We start from the raw sequence: 19,218 nt of genomic DNA on the forward strand, positions 1-19,218 counted from the left end.
AATTAACCTAGTCCCCAATCTGCATGTCTTTGGACTGTGGGAGGAAGCCGGAGTGCCCGGAGAGAACCCACACTGACACGGGGAGAACATGCAAACTCCACACAGAAGGGTTCCCATGCCCGGGATCGAACCAGCAACCCTCTTGCTGTGAGGCGAGAGTGCTAACCACCACACCACCGTGCCGCCCATATCAAAATATATCAAATTAATCAATTTAAGCAAATTAAGCATTAAAAAAAATGACAGCTAATCAACTAATCATTGCAGACTGTGTACGCATGTGAAAAGTCCATGTTAAGGCTTGCTAAGAAAAAAAAATTAGAATAACATCAGCTGTACAAAACAAAACACATCTTCTCTTTCAGGTTTCCTTAAAATGTTCTCTTAAGTATTTGAGGTTTTCTCCTTATCTTGGTCTTATACTTAAGGAGTTGGTTTAAGTTAGTTAAACCACACACATTGCACAACGGTTATCATGGAAACAGTAGTATTTTACCACTGTAAAATCTTTCAATGCAGTAAGTGCTTTAACATTTTTACTTAACTAAAGAAACCTTCAAATAGAGTCTGTGCAACACCCTTATGTAAGGCCTTTAGCTTAAGAAAAAATAAGTCTTAAGTGTCATACTTAAGAAGAAAATTTTAAGTGTTTTGTGCAACTGGCTCCTGGCCGTAATGCAGCCACTGCAGTCTATGGTTTATTCATCTCTGTGTTTTCTGCTTTGATGATGTTTTTTCCTGCTATTGATTCTATAAGAATTTGCAAGTTAACTTCATAATACTAGTTGCACCTGCCATGGTGTCTTTTTTTTTATTGTTGTTCATTTTTGTTTAATCATCTGAGTTTTTCCTTCTTTTCTGTTTAATTCCAGTAAGGCTATACAAAGGAGTGCACATTTATCATTGATATATATCAGATATATCAGTGGTATGCATGCACAGGCTTCAAAGTGCCACATGTAATGGTACTTATTGTTGGTTTGGACATATGGAGTCTTCAGATGATACTGTTCCACTTGTGTTAACATTTAATTCAATTTGTTTTGTAGCCAAAAGGTGTCCTCCCAGTTATGTTAACTCAGAGTAGAACTGACCTGACCTACTTTTTATGTTTGGGCCTATCTAAGTACAGTTTACCACAATTTAAAGGGAAATTTCAGTTTATTTAAACCCGTCTCCTATCGTCCTAAATTTGTTTCAAGTCACTAGTGACATAGAAATAATAGTTAGCATGTTAGCCGTTAGCCTAGATACAGCCGTAGCGTCAGACCTGTTAAAACGTAATTGAACGGGCATCCCTTCAAGTGCAAAGTTAGCCCACTAAACAAGCTTTTTCTCCACAAAGACCGCCTCATATCGTTAGGATAAATGTCAGAGAACATATAGAAAACGACATGTAAACGTGTTGTCTTACCTTACCGGTGTGCTGCCATGTTTGTTGTTTACCATTTAGCTAAGGCTGCAACCGGTCCCATTCCTTGCAACAGAGGTATTCCTCTTCTGTGGGCACTGGGGTACAGCGTTCACAGGTAACATTACACCACTGATCTCCAGAGCTAAAGCCTTCCAGCCATTCCTCCTCTGTCGTCCTCTAACGTTACCTGTTGTGCCTCTCTTTCTCTCCTCAATTCTTCAGTTTCACGAAGCTCTTTGTCAGTGTATTCTGGCTCAAATAAATAAGGGCAGCCATCGCCTCTCGATGTGGAAAGCCTATATACTAACATTCCACATTTAGGTGGTCTTCAGAGTTGTTGTCTTACCTTACCATGTGTTTACCGTTTACCTCTGCTTCCCAGCACGCGGCCGAAATCTCGCGAGAACACGCCACAGCAGCTGCAAGGCAGAACCGGACAGTAGCCTGAAAGGTTCATTCATTTATTTTATGAAAGATTTATAGAATAATGGCTGACTTTTTGCCAGACTTCGACTTTGTGGAGGAGGGATTTGATTTTGCAGAGTTTTATGGCCGCCCTTATTTATTTGAGCCAGAATACACTGACAAAGAGCTTCATGAAATTGAAGAATGGAGGAGGAGGAGAGAGAGAGAGGCGCAACAGGTAGAGGACGACAGAGGAGGAATGGCTGCTGGAAGGCTTTAGCTCTGGAGATTGGTGGTGTAACGTTACCTGTGAATGCTGTACCCCAGTGCCCACAGAAGAGGAATACCTCTGTTGCAAGGAATGGGACCAGTTGCAGCCTTAGCTAAATGGTAAACAACAAACATGGCAGCACACTGGTAAGGTAAGACAACACGTTTACATGTCGTTTTCTATATGTTCTCTGACATTTATCCTAACGATATGAGGCGGTCTTTGTGGAGAAAAAGCTTGTTTAGTGGACTAACTTTGCACTTGAAAGGATGCCCGTTCAATCAAGTGTTAACAGGTCTGACGCTACGGCTGTATCTAGGCTAACGGCTAACATGCTAACTATTATTTCTATGTCACTAGTGACTTGAAACAAATTTAGGACGATAGGAGACGGGTTGAAATGAACCGAAATTTCCCTTTAAGTACTTTTATTTGAAACCTGAGTAATATGTTTTTAAAGCAACAGCACCTCCTGTGATTTTTAACATCAATGCTCTAAACTAATAAAGACATTTTATCAGGGTCTATATATCCTTTGCTCAATGCTAGTGTGCCTAAAGTAAGTCCAGTGGCTTTCCTGTTTATTCATAGTTGACAGTACTAACTTGGGTAAAATATTCTAGTATTCAGTCTTCTTTAGGTTCTTCTCGGGTTATTATACCATCAGTTTTTGCTACATTTGACTCACTTCAGGACAGTAAGCATACGATAGTTCTCAGTGACTTCCCCTTGCTTCACCCTGTCACTCTGCCGTTAAGCAGTGCACTATAACAATTTTTGCTTGAATGTGAAAACAAGCTGAGCAAATTAGCACTGATTAATTATCCATTATTAAAATAAATTATAATGTCAGTTTCATGAGTTTTGCTGTTTGTACAAGGCCTTGGCTGAGTCATCAGGCCAAAAATACAAGACATAAAGCAGCAGCCAAACCGGAGGAATAATCCTAGCAGAGGGCCAACATTTAGGCAGTGCTTTATTGTCGTAGTGCCAGCTCTGGGTATCTGGCATGTCCCACCCACACAGATGAAAGCCAACTCTTAAGTGGCAGTGTCTGCTCTGTATGCACCTCCCCTGTCTGACACAGGAGCTCTGCACTAAGAGAGAGAGCGCAAGAGGAGAGCCAACATTGTGATGGAGCTGATTGGTGTGTGCGTATGTTTGCTAACATGGCATGTATTCAGTTAAGAGTTATATCTCCCCATTTTTCAATTTCTCCCTTTTTTATTGTTTGCCTTTCTTTCCCCTTATGTTGAATTCACAAGCAGCTGGGATGGATAAAGCATTTTAATGATCCCTAACTGATTTCTGCATTTGCTTTAAACTTGCCCTTAAGTGTGGTTGAAATTTGCACGAGTGGTTGTGGCCGGTGGAGTGGGAATGGGTGACTACCCCAAATCCTCCAGTTCAGTTACACATTGTCCCTGCCCTGCACCCTGGAGTCTCTTTCATTCTATGTGTCATGGTCTGGTCATCTGAAACACCTCAGCAGTGATGGCTGGACAATATATATCATGATATGAGAAATAATTTTGTCTTAAATTTTGGATATCGTAAATAGGAATATCAGTTTTGATTAAATTTGTTTTCATGCCCATTAACTGGTAACTAACAGATTCATTTTTAAGGAGGAAAAAAAAAGAAGCAAGATGACGCGAAATACAAGAGGCCATTCCTTAAAGTCTGGCACTCCATTAATTTGGTGTGTGCTTTAGTGCCACATTTCAAAGTGCTACCCATTAAGAGGTGGTGACATTTTAATGTTTTGTGATGGAAAAGTCTTGCCTTTTATTTCATTTTCTGTTAGCTTTTCTGACGCCGTGCAGAAACTTAGTGCCAGCTGCCAACCCTCTGTTCTCCACTAGTTAGCTAACGTTAGCTTTGGCTACTCTGCACTGCGCACCATCCAGCCAGATCAAATGGGAGCTAGCTAGTGGCCACTCGTTGCTGTGGAAACATGGTACCACCTTTTAGTCTCCCCAGATAGCCCTGGTTAGTAAGCAGCTTCATTTTGAGCCACAAAATCCCTCTAGCATTGTTAACTTTGTTAGCACCACTAGCTGTGCCAATACTGCTAACAGTGCCACCAGAGCTAACACTGATAACATAATTAAAAATTGAGGTCTTTCAATTGTAGCCTAAATATTTAGAGACAGCACCTACAGTCAACCCTATAATATTGCAGCAATGTTGATAAGATATTTGGTTAAAAAAAAAAAAAATACTGCCTGCAGGGAACTGACCCAAACTGACCCCAGATCAGTACTTCAGACTGACCAGGTAATACCTGCTGCACTAAATGTATGCACATCCATTAAATCAGATGACTTTACTCTGTCTTCGAGTGAGATCTTTCAGGTGATTCATTAGTGATTCATTATCTAACGGATGCTCTCACAGCAGAGGGATCCAGCTCACTAGATTAATCTATCTGTCATCGTCGTATAAGGAAGATACATGGTCATTGTTCAACAGAGCCGGGATGAAGTAAGGGAGCGGGTTTGTATCAGCACTGGACATAGACATTTGTAATGAGAACATCGCTCCTAGATCATATTGGGAGGCAGGGGCTACCATGTTTCTGTCCTCTATGGAGATGTTTAGCACAAATCCTCTCTTTTCAAAGCAGCTCTGCTGAAGCAGAGCTCCAGCTGCTGTAGAAAGCCTTCCCTTGTCTCATCTCTCTCACACTAACTGACGTCAAAACGCATATCAGATGGTCTGGAATACGTTTTAAGGCTCACACATGCAAATGGTCATCCATCCTCCACCCAGGCTGCGTTCCGCCCACTCTCGCTGCTCGGGCCTACTGCTCTGCTGCTCCTGCTGCTTCCGTGAGACCGGAGCAGAAACAAATGTCTCACTGCTGCCAACTCTTGTGTGTCTGTGTGTTCGTATGAGTGTGAATGTGTGCGAGTGTGTATTCAATGGAAGCCCACTGGGCTGTGGTTCCCTCAGTAGTCCTGCAGCAGCAGTAACTCGATACAGTACACACACATTTTTGTTGCTGATCCAAGCTTGTCTGCTTGCCATGATTTTGGTTCAGTTCAACTTGTTGTAAAACACTGCTGTGCACTGTTAAAGAGGAGAACATGCAATCAGCATCTAATGAACACAGTGTGCCATGTTATGAACGATGGTTATGTGCCCTTTAATGAAGTTGATTTGTTGCCTTGGGTTTTGATTTGGCAGTTCAATGCCTCTAAATCATTTATTAATGCAGGATTTTTTTTCTTACAGTTTCAGGAAAGTAGAGCTGAAAATATTATCTGAACAACAGCTTATCTATCCAACTCCCATTTCCCGAAGTTACAGTATAGGAGGACATGGTGCTGCCAAAGTAACTTTTGTAATAACGTCTTTCTTTCTTTCTTTCTTTCTTTCTTTCTGTGTCTCTGCCCCCCACCCTCTCCATCGCCTCTCATGTAGGAAGAAAAGATGTTTCTTTGTAAGGACTCACTGGCACCAGTTCCACTGACTCACACAGCTGCCCCAATAGAGCTCTCCTCCCTCTGATTTACAGCCAGTAGTGGTATTATAGGTTTCTAGTTGTTTTCCAGAGTTATTTACTGGCACTTTCAATCCATCTGTCTGTGTTTCTGCAATTTGTGCAGAGATGTTTGTACTGTTTTAACTCTAGAAAAACACAATGTGACAGGCTGTGATTTATGTAATTTAGCGAGTGAAAGTGATAACTTAAATAAACAGATGGTGGTGCAAAAGAAAGAACAGCCACCTTTTAAGAATTAAGCTGATTTCATGCAATGTTGTTTGACTTGAATTTAAAAAAAAAAAAAAAAAAAAAAAAGAAGTATTTTTTTTTGTGTGGATAGGAGTCCCGGAGTGCCTCTGTGTTTTTTAATGGCCACTTAAATTATGGCACAATTTATAACCAAACTCCTATCAAAATAACTGTGGTAAAGTCTCTGAGCAAAAGCACGTGAGCCTAAATGTTGATGGTGTTGATGGTGAGTGTGAAGGTGTTACTCCAGGATAAGAGCTGGAATACGTTGTGTCTCTATATGTGAAACAAGTGACTCTGGATGTGAATCCAGGTTGTGTTCAGTGCTTCATTCTGCATTGTTTAAAGATGATCTGTTGATGTACAGTGCAGATCTGCAAAAAACAACTAAAGATTTTGTAGCCCAGTCGCCAGAAGAAAATGTTGGTGTTGTACTTTTCTGCAAACAACAGATATGTTACATTTGTACATTTCATACGTATCATATCAATGTTCTTAAAATGACATAGTTTTGATAACATAATTATGAGCTTTGTTATCAGGAGATGGAGGGGATGGTAGATGGCATGGTGCCTAGGTGGGAGAGATGGCTGCTAAGCTACAGACCACTGTTTAAGACAACAAACAACAAAACAGCTGATTTTTAGTAAGACATTGGCTGCATTTCCAGCTGCGATTGTGCTTCAAAAAGCAGATGTTTTTTGGTGAGACATAGGCAGCATTTCTAGCAAGACATGGGCGGCATTACCAGCTGTGATTGTGCCAGGAAAAGCTTGATTTTAGCAAGAAATTGGCAGCGTTTCCAGTGGCAATTTACCTATGGCTAAGCCACGTCCCCTCCACTACTACTACCTACCTACTCAGACAAACTATCAACATTCAGTGACCGGGCGCTATGGCAGGTGTCACAGTACACGACATTTCGCAGGATGGCAATCTATGATTTTTGGAGACATAACGATCAGATGTCATTGAGAAGTAACCAAAAGGGCCTAAACTACACATTGGAGGGATATACCAATCATTTTATTGTTGAGAAGGTCAATGAAAAGCTTAAATTACAAGCCAAAATTTACAGGTCACAGTATGCTTGTGAACTGCATCTCGTTGCCGTCGCCATCAAAGACAACAAGTGCCACTGAAGTTAAGGTTTTTGGCTCAGAATATGAGAAAAGGATAACAGCCTTTTTACCATCTTTACCACGAATGTCTCTCCGTTAGTTTGCTACAGTATTTACACTGAATCATTCAGCATAACGTTTACCAAAATTTGTTATCTCTGCGATTACAGATAAGTTAATGAAGCTAAGCTCCAGACATTAACGTTAGCTTAACTAGAGCCCTATGGACAACAGCTAACAATGATGTACGATCACCAAAGTACAAAACTAGAACAAAATAGGTTAATGAACTCCCAGCAAACAAGGTGACATGATGAACAACGCAGCTAAGAGCTAACGTTAGGCTAACTTTAGCTAACGTTAAAGATAACTTCATATTTTTTTCCAGCAAAGTGACAATATGTTGCCTCAAACATAATGATGACTTACCTTAAAACAGATGTAGACATCATTGTTAATCTTATTCACGTTGAGTTGATGTTGTGGTCTAACGTTACCACACAACTTTATCCAAAGGAGACACTTTTCTCGGTTGAGATGTGGTTTAGGAAAGGGTAAAAAATACACCTTGTGGCCCAGCCTCTCAGGATACCTTGTGTCTGAGTTGCATGTACCCCATGCACACCATTTGACCATTTTTAAACTTCAAATCTCCGAAAAAGCTCATAAAACCGAACAAAACTGACTTTCTGTAATGCATTTCAATGAACGGCCAGGCAGAGAATGTCCAAGTGTAGGGGAATGGCTATATGCACTGTGATTGGCTCATCGTGTTTGAGGGCGGGACTTAGCCATAGGTCAATTGTGCCATCAGAAGCAGATTGTTTCCTTGTGCTTAGTGAGACAACGGCAGCTTTTCCAGCCTCGATTGTGCCACAAAAAGGAGAAGTTTTTTAGTCAGACATCGTGGCATTTCCAGCAGCAACTGAGCCACCAAGAGCAGATGTTCTTTTTAATTTTTGTTTTTTTTCAGACATCAGACATCAGACATCAGTATTTCCAGCTGTGATTGTGTTACCAAAACTGTCTGTTTGTTAGCAAGACATTTCCAGCGAGACACTGGCAGCACTTCCAGCATGATTGTGCCACAAAAAACAAGCATTTTAATCTACTGTAAAGCATTATTATTTCCTAACCATAACCAAGTGTTTTTGTGCCTAAACATAACCACAGATCAACCACAGTGTTGTTGAAATAATATGAAACGTGAAGTTTCATAATATCTGCCACACAATAACATACAAATGTTCCATATCCATGGTTTCCTTCAATGTACAATACCAGCATTTATTCTGGGGATTGGGTTGAATTTATAACCTTATATATCAATCAAAATCTAACCAACATTCAAAGAACACTCTGCATCACTGTGTGCAGGCACATACGCCACAGAAACAGATAAAGGTCTCCCTGAGAGAAAAGATTTTGCTATGTGATTTGGGTTAGATTGAAAACAAAGCCCATTTTATGCTTCATTGCTCCTCATGAAGAGTTATGAACTGTACACTTCAGAAAAATGTCCTCCCTCTTTGCAGATTTCTTCCGGTTGGATGATTACAAAAGACTTAAACTGTGTTTGAGAAAGAGAACTTTCTGTGACAGAATTCATCTGTAGAGCTGAAGAGGAGACGAGGAGGAGGAAAGTGTTTGGTTCACAGTGTCGTCCTCTGCGTGATATTGAATCATTTTATGTGGTGTGATGTTTCACCTCAGCATTTCGGCGTGTGGCACTTTGCGCACTGCCTGACATTAAAATAGTTAAATGATTAATGTGTAAACTTTAAGACAAATAAATGTATTTTCACGAGTTTCTTGAGCCCTAATGAGTTTATCTGAAGGCCATTGTTTGAGAGCTGCCGGGTGAAAGAGCCATATTCAGGATTTGCAGCAGAATGTCATCTGAGAGACTCTGACATTGCCAGAAACAGAATCTTTTCTGTTTTGGCAATGTCAGACTCTCACACACCATCAGCTACTGAACAGTGCATTTGTACCATCATTGTCATTCAGAATCATCCTAAATTGCATTGCCAAAGCTTTGACATGAAAGGCACGGGTTTGAATAGATTACAGAGGATGCAAAATAGCTGAAATTGTGATAGAGGTCCCTTGAGTACACTTTAACAATAACCTCTATAGATGTCGCCACACATGAAGGTTACATGGTTGTCGCCTCATACAAGAGTCACATCAGAAAAGTATCAGGCGTATTGTATGAGTTCTGTGTCTGTTGTGCCATTCCTTTGACCCAAAATTAATAATAAATCGAGTATTTCCTTCTCTAGGTGTCTTTGTGCCTTCAGCGGAGGAGGGTAGAGCTGTGTTTGGTGGGAGCCAAGGGCGAGCGGCTTGTCATGTCAGGAGTATTAATTTATGATTTCCATCCCAGCTTCTGACCTCCTCACCTCCATTAGAATGCAGCCTTTGTAATTTCATGGTTAATATTCAATAGCCACTTGTCCCCTGCGCCTGCTTTGTGCATGTGAAATTTCTGGTGGGGGTGTGTATCATTTTTGATTTGTTAAGTTTGTGTGTTTGCGCATGTGTGCGTGCGTACATGGAAAAGGAAATGAGGGTCGACTACAGCGTGGCTTCCTGCAAAACAGTTGCAGATGTCCAGAGATGTCCTCTGTGTCTCTATTCCCACTGAGGGGCTTGAATTGCCTCTCTGTCTACTAACCTGAGTCATTTGAATCGCCTCCTTCATGCACACACTTCTCTCTCTCTCTCTCTCTCTCTCTCACATGCTCTTTCTCGGTCTCACACACACACACACACACACACACACACACATCTACATGAATGTAGGCACACACACAAACATACAGTAGCTGACTTCCTTTGCAGGCCTCACGCCTCGGAGCCAAATTGTGATCCTGCTATCAGTGAACTCTACACACAGTCTACAAGAAACAGAGGCCAGAAAACAATTCACACCCAGCGGACAGGACACGCGTGTACACACAAGTACACACAAGTACACACACACACACACACACACAAAAACAGTAGACAGGAATTGTTTTCATGAGATCTATTAGCTGCTGGCCACTTTCAAGATAGAAAGGGAATGAAGAGGGAGGAAAGATGAAGGCAGGAGAAGAAGAAGAAGAAGAAGAAGAAGAAGAAGAAGAAGAAGAAGAAAATCTCCAACAGTAAAAGTCCCCTGCATTTCTCCACACATTGATGTATTGGCCTGAACACACATTCCTACTGAACAACTTTGGCAAGCCTTTAAAAAAACACATTAAAGGGCTCTGTTCTGCATGAGCCCAGTTGTTGCTCTGTTTTCTCCCTTTTTCCCCCTGTTTTCTCTCCGCTCCGCTCAGCCCAGCTCAGAGACAGCTAATCTGCATGGGTTATGGGAAAATCCGCAGATGCTAAAAGATGATTGTGACAATGTATTAATGGAGAAATAATAAAAGACAGCAGGGAAAAGATGAGCAACAAGGCTGTTAAAAACAGGAGAAAATTACCCTAATATACATCCACAGCTTCCACCATATGGTTACTTCATTAAAAGCTGCATGTGTTGGATATACACTCTGATGGCTGCTTTAGCAATATTTTATCCTACTTTATGTTGTTTAGTTTGTCTTATATCAGTGGTTTTCCACCTAATTTGTCTGACGTCCCCCCACAGCCACATGAGATGAGCTTTAATACTTCATCGACACCATCATTCAATTCCAAATACATTCATTCCAGAGGATTATAGATGTTATTTATCACTATTAGGCTTAATATATTGGCACGTCCTTTTTTATAAAGGAATTCTTGACCTGCTTTCTTCTGAAAAATGCTGGTAGCTGCCATCTATCTACCCCCAGTTTATATGTTGATATGGAAAAAAAGGGAGGAAGGTGTTTCATGTTATAGATGCTTTCACTGAGCTATATGCCTCGATGTGATCTAGGACATGATAACATGATTTTATTGGTACATATTCATATTGTTATTCTAAAACTTTGCCTGTAACTATTATATGATGTGTGTCTGCTGCACTTACAAAGGTCATTTGTAATCTCAAGGAGGCTTTTCCTTTTTAAATAAGTTTTAAATAAATAAATGTAAAAGTACAATTGAACTGTAATTTTTTGGGGAGTCAGTTTGCATTCATATTAGCAAGTTAACACTTGGAATGGCAGATGTTTGAACTGGCTGTCCATTACTTTTTGCAAACTAGGCCAACTTCAACTTTTCTGCTTTGCTTGCTGACTCATTATCAGGCACCCTCAATCGCAACATGTTACAACTAACCAGTGGTAGGAATGTAAATCACAAGTTTCATCATGACACCATATTGATTCTTTGGACAATAAAATTATATTTGATTCGATTGTGATTCGATTCAGTTCAGGGGGCTGTGGTTGATGTGAGGTGGTATCAGTAAATATCCCCATTGTCTTTTTTTGGCTGCTTACCATTGTCTGTCTGGCGCTAGGCTGCTAGCACTGTTTGAAATATTTAGGAGGGAGGCTTGCTTGGAAGTAAATGGTGACACAGACGTGCCATGGGAATTTCAGTACAAAGGTGTATCTTGAAGATGATAATATGTACCGATTTTCACATTTATTGGATTGTTGACTATTGAATCATTATATTGATCCAGATGGAGGTATCATTACAATTGTAGCCAGTGGTGGACTATGGTTTATGGTTTATTACTGTATTCACACACAGTTTTGAGGTACTTGTACTTTACTTGCGTATTTTTATTTTATGATGCTTCATACTTCTACTCTACTACATCTCAGAAGCACATGTTGCACTTTTTATCTGATAGCTTTAGTGACTTTTCAAATTGAGATTTTACAGACAAAACATGTCATCAGTATATAAAATAATGATGCTGTGTTTCAGATTGAACCACCCCAGGACGTGTAAAGCATTTAAAATTAGCTCCTCCTCAACCAGCTATAACATTTAAAGCTATAGTTGGTAATCCTGTTCAGAAACACTTCTTGTTATACTGGGTGAAATGGTCCTTCCATCCTGAGAGTAGTCGATACATATTGTGTTCAGAAAAAGGAATGAAAAAAATCCGACCTCTGTGGCAGCTGCAGGCCTGTAAAAACTCTGACCAATCCCTGCCATTCAGTGCGAATGGAAAGAACTAATCAGATGCCTTCATGCCTTCAAATTTCAATATAGACAAGTGCTGCATAGAGTTTGCTTGCTTCATTGTGAATTGAAGAATGAAGCTATGTATAAACATGTGAGACACTTGTACAGTTAAAGAAATTTTATCCAAGCTCAAAGTGACCCATTGGTTTGTGGACTTTTGTTTAAAGCCTTGAGTTTGACATTACATCGGTTGCCATCGGTTTGTTGGAGCCAGAGATGATCATATTTGGGTGAGAGGATGGCACTGTGGAGGAGCGAGAGGTGGGGACGCCATTGGCAGACAGCCTATCACTCAGAGAGGCCCCATCTTAATTATGCGTAACTTTAAGCCTAAATAAAATGGAAACAGGTGACTTTTCAAAAAATTCACCCCCATACAGTTGTCATGAATGTTAAATTACCTATGGAGACCAAAACCAATTTTTGTACCAGGCTGTAAACATGTTTATTTCTGCTGTAAAGTTGGCCATTTTAACATGGGGGTCTATGGGGATTTACTCGCTTCTGGAGCCCGCCTCAAGTGGTCATTCAAAGAACTGTAGTTTTTGGCACTTTGTGTTGGCCTCATCTTCCAGCCCTGGAGGTTACTGCTTGGGGTTAAGAAAGGACAAGCAATAAGCAGCCATGGCAAATACATTTGAATTTGTGCATACAGAAAACATAGAAAGTAGCTGACTTGAGTAGAAAGTGATTATCAGATACAATTATAGTCTGCATAAAAATAACTGATGTAGCCACCATGGCAACACCCATGTATTTGTGGACTATTGTGAAGCCTCAAGTTTGGCTTTTTGGCCGTTGCCATCTTGGATTTTTTTTTTTTTAGAAGTAATGCTGTTTGTGGCACCATTGCAATGGCCTATTTTTTCAGCCCCAGAGGTTGCCGCTGGGATACAGTGTGTTCTTTCCTTGTTGGTCGTGGATACATGTCTTGCCTTCTTATTAGTTACGTAAGTGTGCCAAGCAGTGCAGGTAAGAAGGTCAAATGTTTGAATATAGTTTAAGCAGCATCTGGAATTTCAGTAACTCAAAACTGCACGGGTGATGAATAAGCACTTCTTTGTTATTAGATTCATTTCATGGCATTGCTTCATGGACATTTTCTAATAGGGTAGACTACAGTGCAACAGGACTATTTATGTAACCATAATGTAATAAGGCCTTAATTTAATAAGCATGGACCCTATGTGAAAACGAAGAAAGAATGATACATGTAGCCTGGAGTTCACATTGTTTATTCAGTATTAAACTAAGAGATTTTAATGTGACTTCCAGGACAGCAATTCAAATTGACATAAAATGGGGGTAGTGTAAACAAAATGACATTATAGTGGACTACAGTCTAGTAACAATTCAGCTGGGCTAGAATCATTTTACGAGTACTAGCAGAGGTGGCCAGCCCTTTAAACCAATATCCAAATTACATCTCACAAAAAGATAATAAATCCATGAAAGTCAACAGTTACAAATTTCTGTAGTCAAGGTAATTCTAAGACAAAATACTGATAATACTGAGTATGGACAACGTTGAAAGTAAACATGGGTTTTCTTCCAGTATTACTATAATAGCTTGATTGAGAACAAATATTTGGAGATCCAATTCTGACACGACATCAATTCCGTATCTCCAAACCATCTCAACAATCCAGAGAATGACCCCAATGTAAGAACAGCGTTCATCTGGGGACTTTCTATGTCCAGACAGCGTTCTCCATCTCCAGACCAAGCAAGTAGTGTTTTCCCTCCCTCCAGACTGCCTCCATCCTCTGCAAATTGCAAAGCACTTCTTAGCATAGACATAAAGTCGTATTTAATGATCAAGTCATAAAATATTATTCCAACATCATTAAATAAAACTCAAATGATGTGTTCACTGTTTTTCAACCCAAACCTTATTAAAAATGTTGTTTCACATGATTTATGTTGTACTGACAGACTTAGCACTCTGCTGCACCTCCTCACTGCACTTTACAGTCCAACAGGATCTGCTCAAAAACTCAGGTGAAGCTACTTTTTGAAAACCAGGAACCTCACAGGAGAGTCAGACATGTTTATATGATCTACTGCCAAAAAGAGAGTTGCAAAGCCATGCTGTCTGTCACAGGTAGTGTTTTTGTTGACTTTATTCCTCCAGTTACATCTGAGCTGGAGACAGGAATTTGAGCAAAGTAAAAATCAGTTCAACATAATGGAAAGCAACATTTGCAAGCACAGATAAGCCTGTCTGGAAGCTTCCCATTTATGAAAACTGTGTTTATTTTGACTTTGAAGGCCTTAAAGATAGCCCCTTTTGACTGTGTTTGAGTCCAGTGAGACGCTGCAGCAGTGGTAAGAATCTTGAAATGTGAGTGAGGTTGTGGTTATGCACAGTCATAAATGATAGGAAACAACACGTCGATTGGGTTGGGTCAATAAACAGTGAAACTATTGTTTTCGCTGTAAAATGAGCAGGTTGGAAACATATTCCTGCTTGCCTTAAAGGGACAGTGCATCTCAAAATCAAAGACATATTTTTCCTGTTACTTGTAGTTTGATCTTTTAATCTAGATTGTTTTGGTGTGAGTTGTTGAACGTTTGAGATATCAGCTGTAGAGATGTCTGCCTTCCCTCCAATATAATGGAACTAGATGGCACTCAGCTTGTGGTGCTCAAAGTGCCAAAAAATGTATTTAAAAAACTCAACAGCAATGTCTTTTTTTTTTTCTTCAGAAATCATAGTCATAGTTACTCCAGATAATCCACAGACCTTGTTGTAAGCAGTTTCATGTAGGAACTATTTTCCTTCTACCAAACTACATCTGCCAACTGTATAACCACGCAGAAGGAAGTGTGCATCTACTCATAAACGAGAGACTTGTGCTCGGCTCATGCTTGTGACAGCACAAGATGTATAATAGCGGTCCCCTTGGCCGAGCTGTGACATTAGATTGTTCAGTGGTGTTAGGTTAGCTAGCTTCCTTTTGTGTGGTGATATAGTTGGCGGATGTAGTTTGGTAGAAAGTAAATAGTTCCTGCATGAAACTGTTCACACAAGGTCTGTGGATTATCTTGAGTAAGTGGGTCATGATTTCTGGAAAGAGACATTGCTGCTGAGTTTTTCTGTTGAGTTTCTGGTCTTATGAGCACCATATGCCGAGTGCCATCTAGTGCCATTATCTTGAAGAGAAGGTCGACAACTCTACAGTTGATATCTCTAACACTCAGCAACTCACACCAAAACAATCTTGACTGATAAATATGCTACAATTAAGAGGAAGATATGCACATTTTGAATTTGGAGGTGAACTATCTCTTTAACAAAGAGTTTGATGAAAGCAAGATGAAGTGTTCATCGTAACCCTGCCAGCTAACAGGCAGAGTAGCTGCACTGTTGTCACCAGTGGAGGCCAGCTATGCTAAATTTAGCTTATTAGCTCACTAACATTTGTAGACTCATTTTTATTATTTGTCATGATTAATCTCTGTTGTTGACAAACCAGATTTGTTTTTTGTTTTTTATCATTCCTGTAGACCAAATCACTGTGATGTCATGCTAACAACAACATTCACTTCCAGGTAGACACAATTGTAGAGATATGTGCAACTGGCATATTTATTGGTTTCTGTTGTAATTTTCAGCCATAACTATAATGTTGAAAGACATACAGTTAAACACTTGGGTCCAACCTATCTGACATTTCTGCTGTGCCAATGTTATGTATTGTGTTGCTTTGCTATCATCTTTGATAAACTAAATCTATCAGCACAGAAGCTCAGGTATGTACTGCTGTGGATGTAACTGCAGCAAAATTTAATGTAGTCTCATAATAAAATCTATCAGTGCGAGTGTACACTATATTTAGTATATTTGCCCCGCTTTATCTTTGATGCTAACTAAGGGTGGGGGAAAAAACTGATACAGCAAAGTATCACGGTATTTTCATCACGTGCCATGGAGCATTTTTTTTATCATATAAATTACTAATGTTACAAATAGAAATTAAACTTTTAGTAGCCTACAAGAATAATAAAAGCAATTGCTTTTCAGTCCACTAGATACATCTTGCTACTGCAAAAAAAAAAAAAAAGGCTTAATTAAGATGAACAGACTTAAACTTACTTCCTTTGGTGAAATAATTTACAGTTGAGAAAAGGTAATATATCGCCACATGTTTTATCGCAATACTCAGCATAGCACAATAATATTGTATTGTAACTTGAGTATCGTGATAATATCGTATCATGGTCATCCTTTGGTTATTCCCACGCCTAATGCTAACTGATCAAAGCGGCGACTATTAACTCCAGTGTTCTGCTAAGTAAAATTACTGTTTGTGTCAGTGGAGTCTGGTGGCTTCAATATGATGGCTTCAATGACCTCTATCTCAAATCGCTGTCTGACAGTAAAGTAAAGCGGTGAAAATATTTAAAATATAGCATACACTTAAACTGATATTTATTTTTTTGGTGGGCTTCTTTTAGGTGTCTAAAAACGAATTACATTAGTTTATTACCATTAGTTTAGTACCATTTGATTTTATGTGTGTTTTATGTTTTCTACCTGGAAGTTATTGTAGATAAACATTGTGATTCAGCCTATTGTTTTGTGACTTGGTAGGTCTGGTGACAGAGAACACATCCCCAGAAGAAGCAACGTCGTCAGAATCGGCATTTGGAATATGTTTTAAATTCAAACAAATGACATTGTTATCGCATCTATACACAACATTACATAATCCAGTTCTCCCTTCATAAATCTCTCTGTACTGTAAAGAAATTGCATTGTTTTCCAGGACTCTCCAGGATTTTGTCTCAGTTGAGTTGGAACATGTGTCAAAATTTGAAACACGTTCAATCTGATATAAACATGAAGAGTCATATTATCTTTGCAAGCTGATTTCCAAAAAACTTGCATTTTCTGCTTTGGTGTTATCAGGTGGATTTACAGCCTTAGTGTATAGTCTTAATCAACAGTGTTATATTTCAGCCCTTAAAAATAGGGTTTAACCAACCACAGCCACATTAGCATAGCAAAGACCCTTCAAAGTACAAGCAAGTGTAGGTCTAGAAACCAAGGTCCAGTAAGAGGAAAACTCTTTGGTATTTCCAAGGAAAAAAAAGGATTGCACAAACAGTATTTGATCAGAGAGGAGAGAGATTTGTATCAAGTTATTTTAAAATGCACAACAGATCTAGGTGACATCTCAAGAGGTATTGGGTTGGTGAAGGTATGCATCTGAGCGTACGAGAGTGCGGGCCTGTTATCAAAAGAGTACCATTCATACTACGAGCGTATGGATCTAACTTAGCATAATGTCGTGAGATTTTCACTCAAGGAATTAAATTAGATGTTGAGCAATGTCTGCTGAACAGAGAGCCCGGCGAAACCCGATAACACAGAAATGTGATTTTCACATTAGAGGAGAAATGCAAATATCTTAACTAAAATCTACAAAACAAGGATTAATAGAGATTTGGTAAAGGCGAGGAATCTACTTGAAAATTCAGGCCTTAAGCTAAGCCAAGGCCATTTGTTCACATAGCAAGAACGACAAAGAAAAATGAAATGTATTTAAAAAAAAGAGATGATGCCTTCCAATCCTCTACCAGTCCCTTGCCAGTTCTGACCATTCAGATGAGGAGGAAATCACTGAATACAGCTGAAGACCCTCCGAACAAACAATGTACGAGTCACCATGATGTGAAACATTAAACGAGGAGAGACTTTTGATTAAGAACTCTCTCCCTTCACATGTTAGAGGAGAGAACGTGTCCATGACCGATGCTATCAACCACTCGCTCTGATGTCCATCACTTACAGTACTCATTTAATGGGACCCATCTTCAGGCTGATGCATGACGCGATCATGTTTCTTCTCTGAATAAGTCCATTAAGTGAGATGCATATTGACAAAAGAAGTTTGTAATATTGCCACAAGCCACCATTAATGTTTTTTCTATTTTGTGCATTGCAACAAGGACAAAGACAGCAGTGGATTTAACATCCTCCGCTAAGGGTGTGTGTGTGTGTGTGTGTGTGTGTGTGTGTGTGTGTGTCACAAAGGCCACTGTAAGCAATCTAACTGGAAGACTTTAACCTTGCCAAGGACAGGAGGACAGACTACATTTCTACTGAGATCTGAGCGTCCATTTTCCCATTATGCTGCTGCTCTTATCTTCAGAAACACTAAAATCCGGTTAAATGGAGCCATTTTCTCATTTGCCTTTGGAGGTCATTTTTCATGCTTGGAGAACTCCAGTCATTCAGACGACACAAGGGGCTCCATTGTAATAATAGCTTGTTCTGTGAGGGTCCAGAGGCCCAGTCTGCACAGCCTCGTGGACCACAGCTGGAACTCACTCCGCACCATACATCAAGCTGTGTAGCAATGGACCAACAGCAAAGACAAGGCGGGGAAGTTACTGTCCCATCATTTGATCAATAAAGGAGGGAAGAATTCACCAGTGACTGCTTTCAGCAGCTTTTTCTTGGCAAACCTTGTAAGAAACATTGGACATATTGTGAAGCCAACTAGGCCAGCCATATAGTGTAAACCACAGAGCCCGGGCAACAAAGACTGGGTGGAACACTTCTCAGCTCTGATAAGGCACTGGTCGAAGTTGTTCCTGGGCTTGTGGGAGCAGAGTGTAGCAGACGTCTACTTTGCCTCCTGTGGTGGTGGCGGGGGTCCTCAGGAGGAGAAGCAAAGGCTGCAGCACTCCATGCAGATCTCCAGGCAGTCTGCAGACTCACAGCAGGCGTCGATGATGCCACAGTCCATGTCACAGGGCAGGTCACAGTCGCCACACTCCTCCGAAGCACAGCAGCAGCAGAAACACGAGTCGTCACCCGCACAGGAGCCGCAGGTGGCGCAGTCCAGCACAATGTTACACAGAGTTAGGAACTCACAAAAGAGGCAGGCCAGAATACAGTGGACACAGCAGTCTGGGGAGAAAGAGAAGCAGACAGAGTGAGTTTCTTAATGTTCACCATTCATAATTATTTTCTTATGTAACCAGTTTGTCTTCTAATAGGCTTTTCTTTTTCTCCTTCATCCAGTATTTTCCTTCTCTGTGTGCTTTGGCATCACAAACATATTTACATGTCACGCCAATAAAGCAAACTGAAATTTAAAAAATGAAACTGAGTCATAAATAG

General features: G+C 40.1%; 1 protein-coding gene across 3 annotated transcripts in view; it reads right to left on the reverse strand.

Moving 5' to 3' along the window:
• Positions 1-13,298: 13,298 nt before the first annotated feature.
• The window catches only part of mdfi (MyoD family inhibitor), a 39,254-nt gene continuing 33,334 nt past the window's right edge, over positions 13,299-19,218 (reverse strand). For all 3 annotated transcript variants that reach the window (XM_049584304.1, XM_049584323.1, XM_049584314.1), the window contains exon 5: positions 13,299-19,005. In XM_049584304.1, coding sequence (XP_049440261.1) covers positions 18,752-19,005 — 254 coding nt within the window. In that variant the 3' untranslated portion in view covers positions 13,299-18,751. The remainder of the gene's footprint in view (positions 19,006-19,218) is intronic.

Source organism: Epinephelus fuscoguttatus, linkage group LG1 (genome assembly GCF_011397635.1).
Source record: "Epinephelus fuscoguttatus linkage group LG1, E.fuscoguttatus.final_Chr_v1".
NCBI classification, from domain to species: domain Eukaryota; kingdom Metazoa; phylum Chordata; class Actinopteri; order Perciformes; family Serranidae; genus Epinephelus; species Epinephelus fuscoguttatus.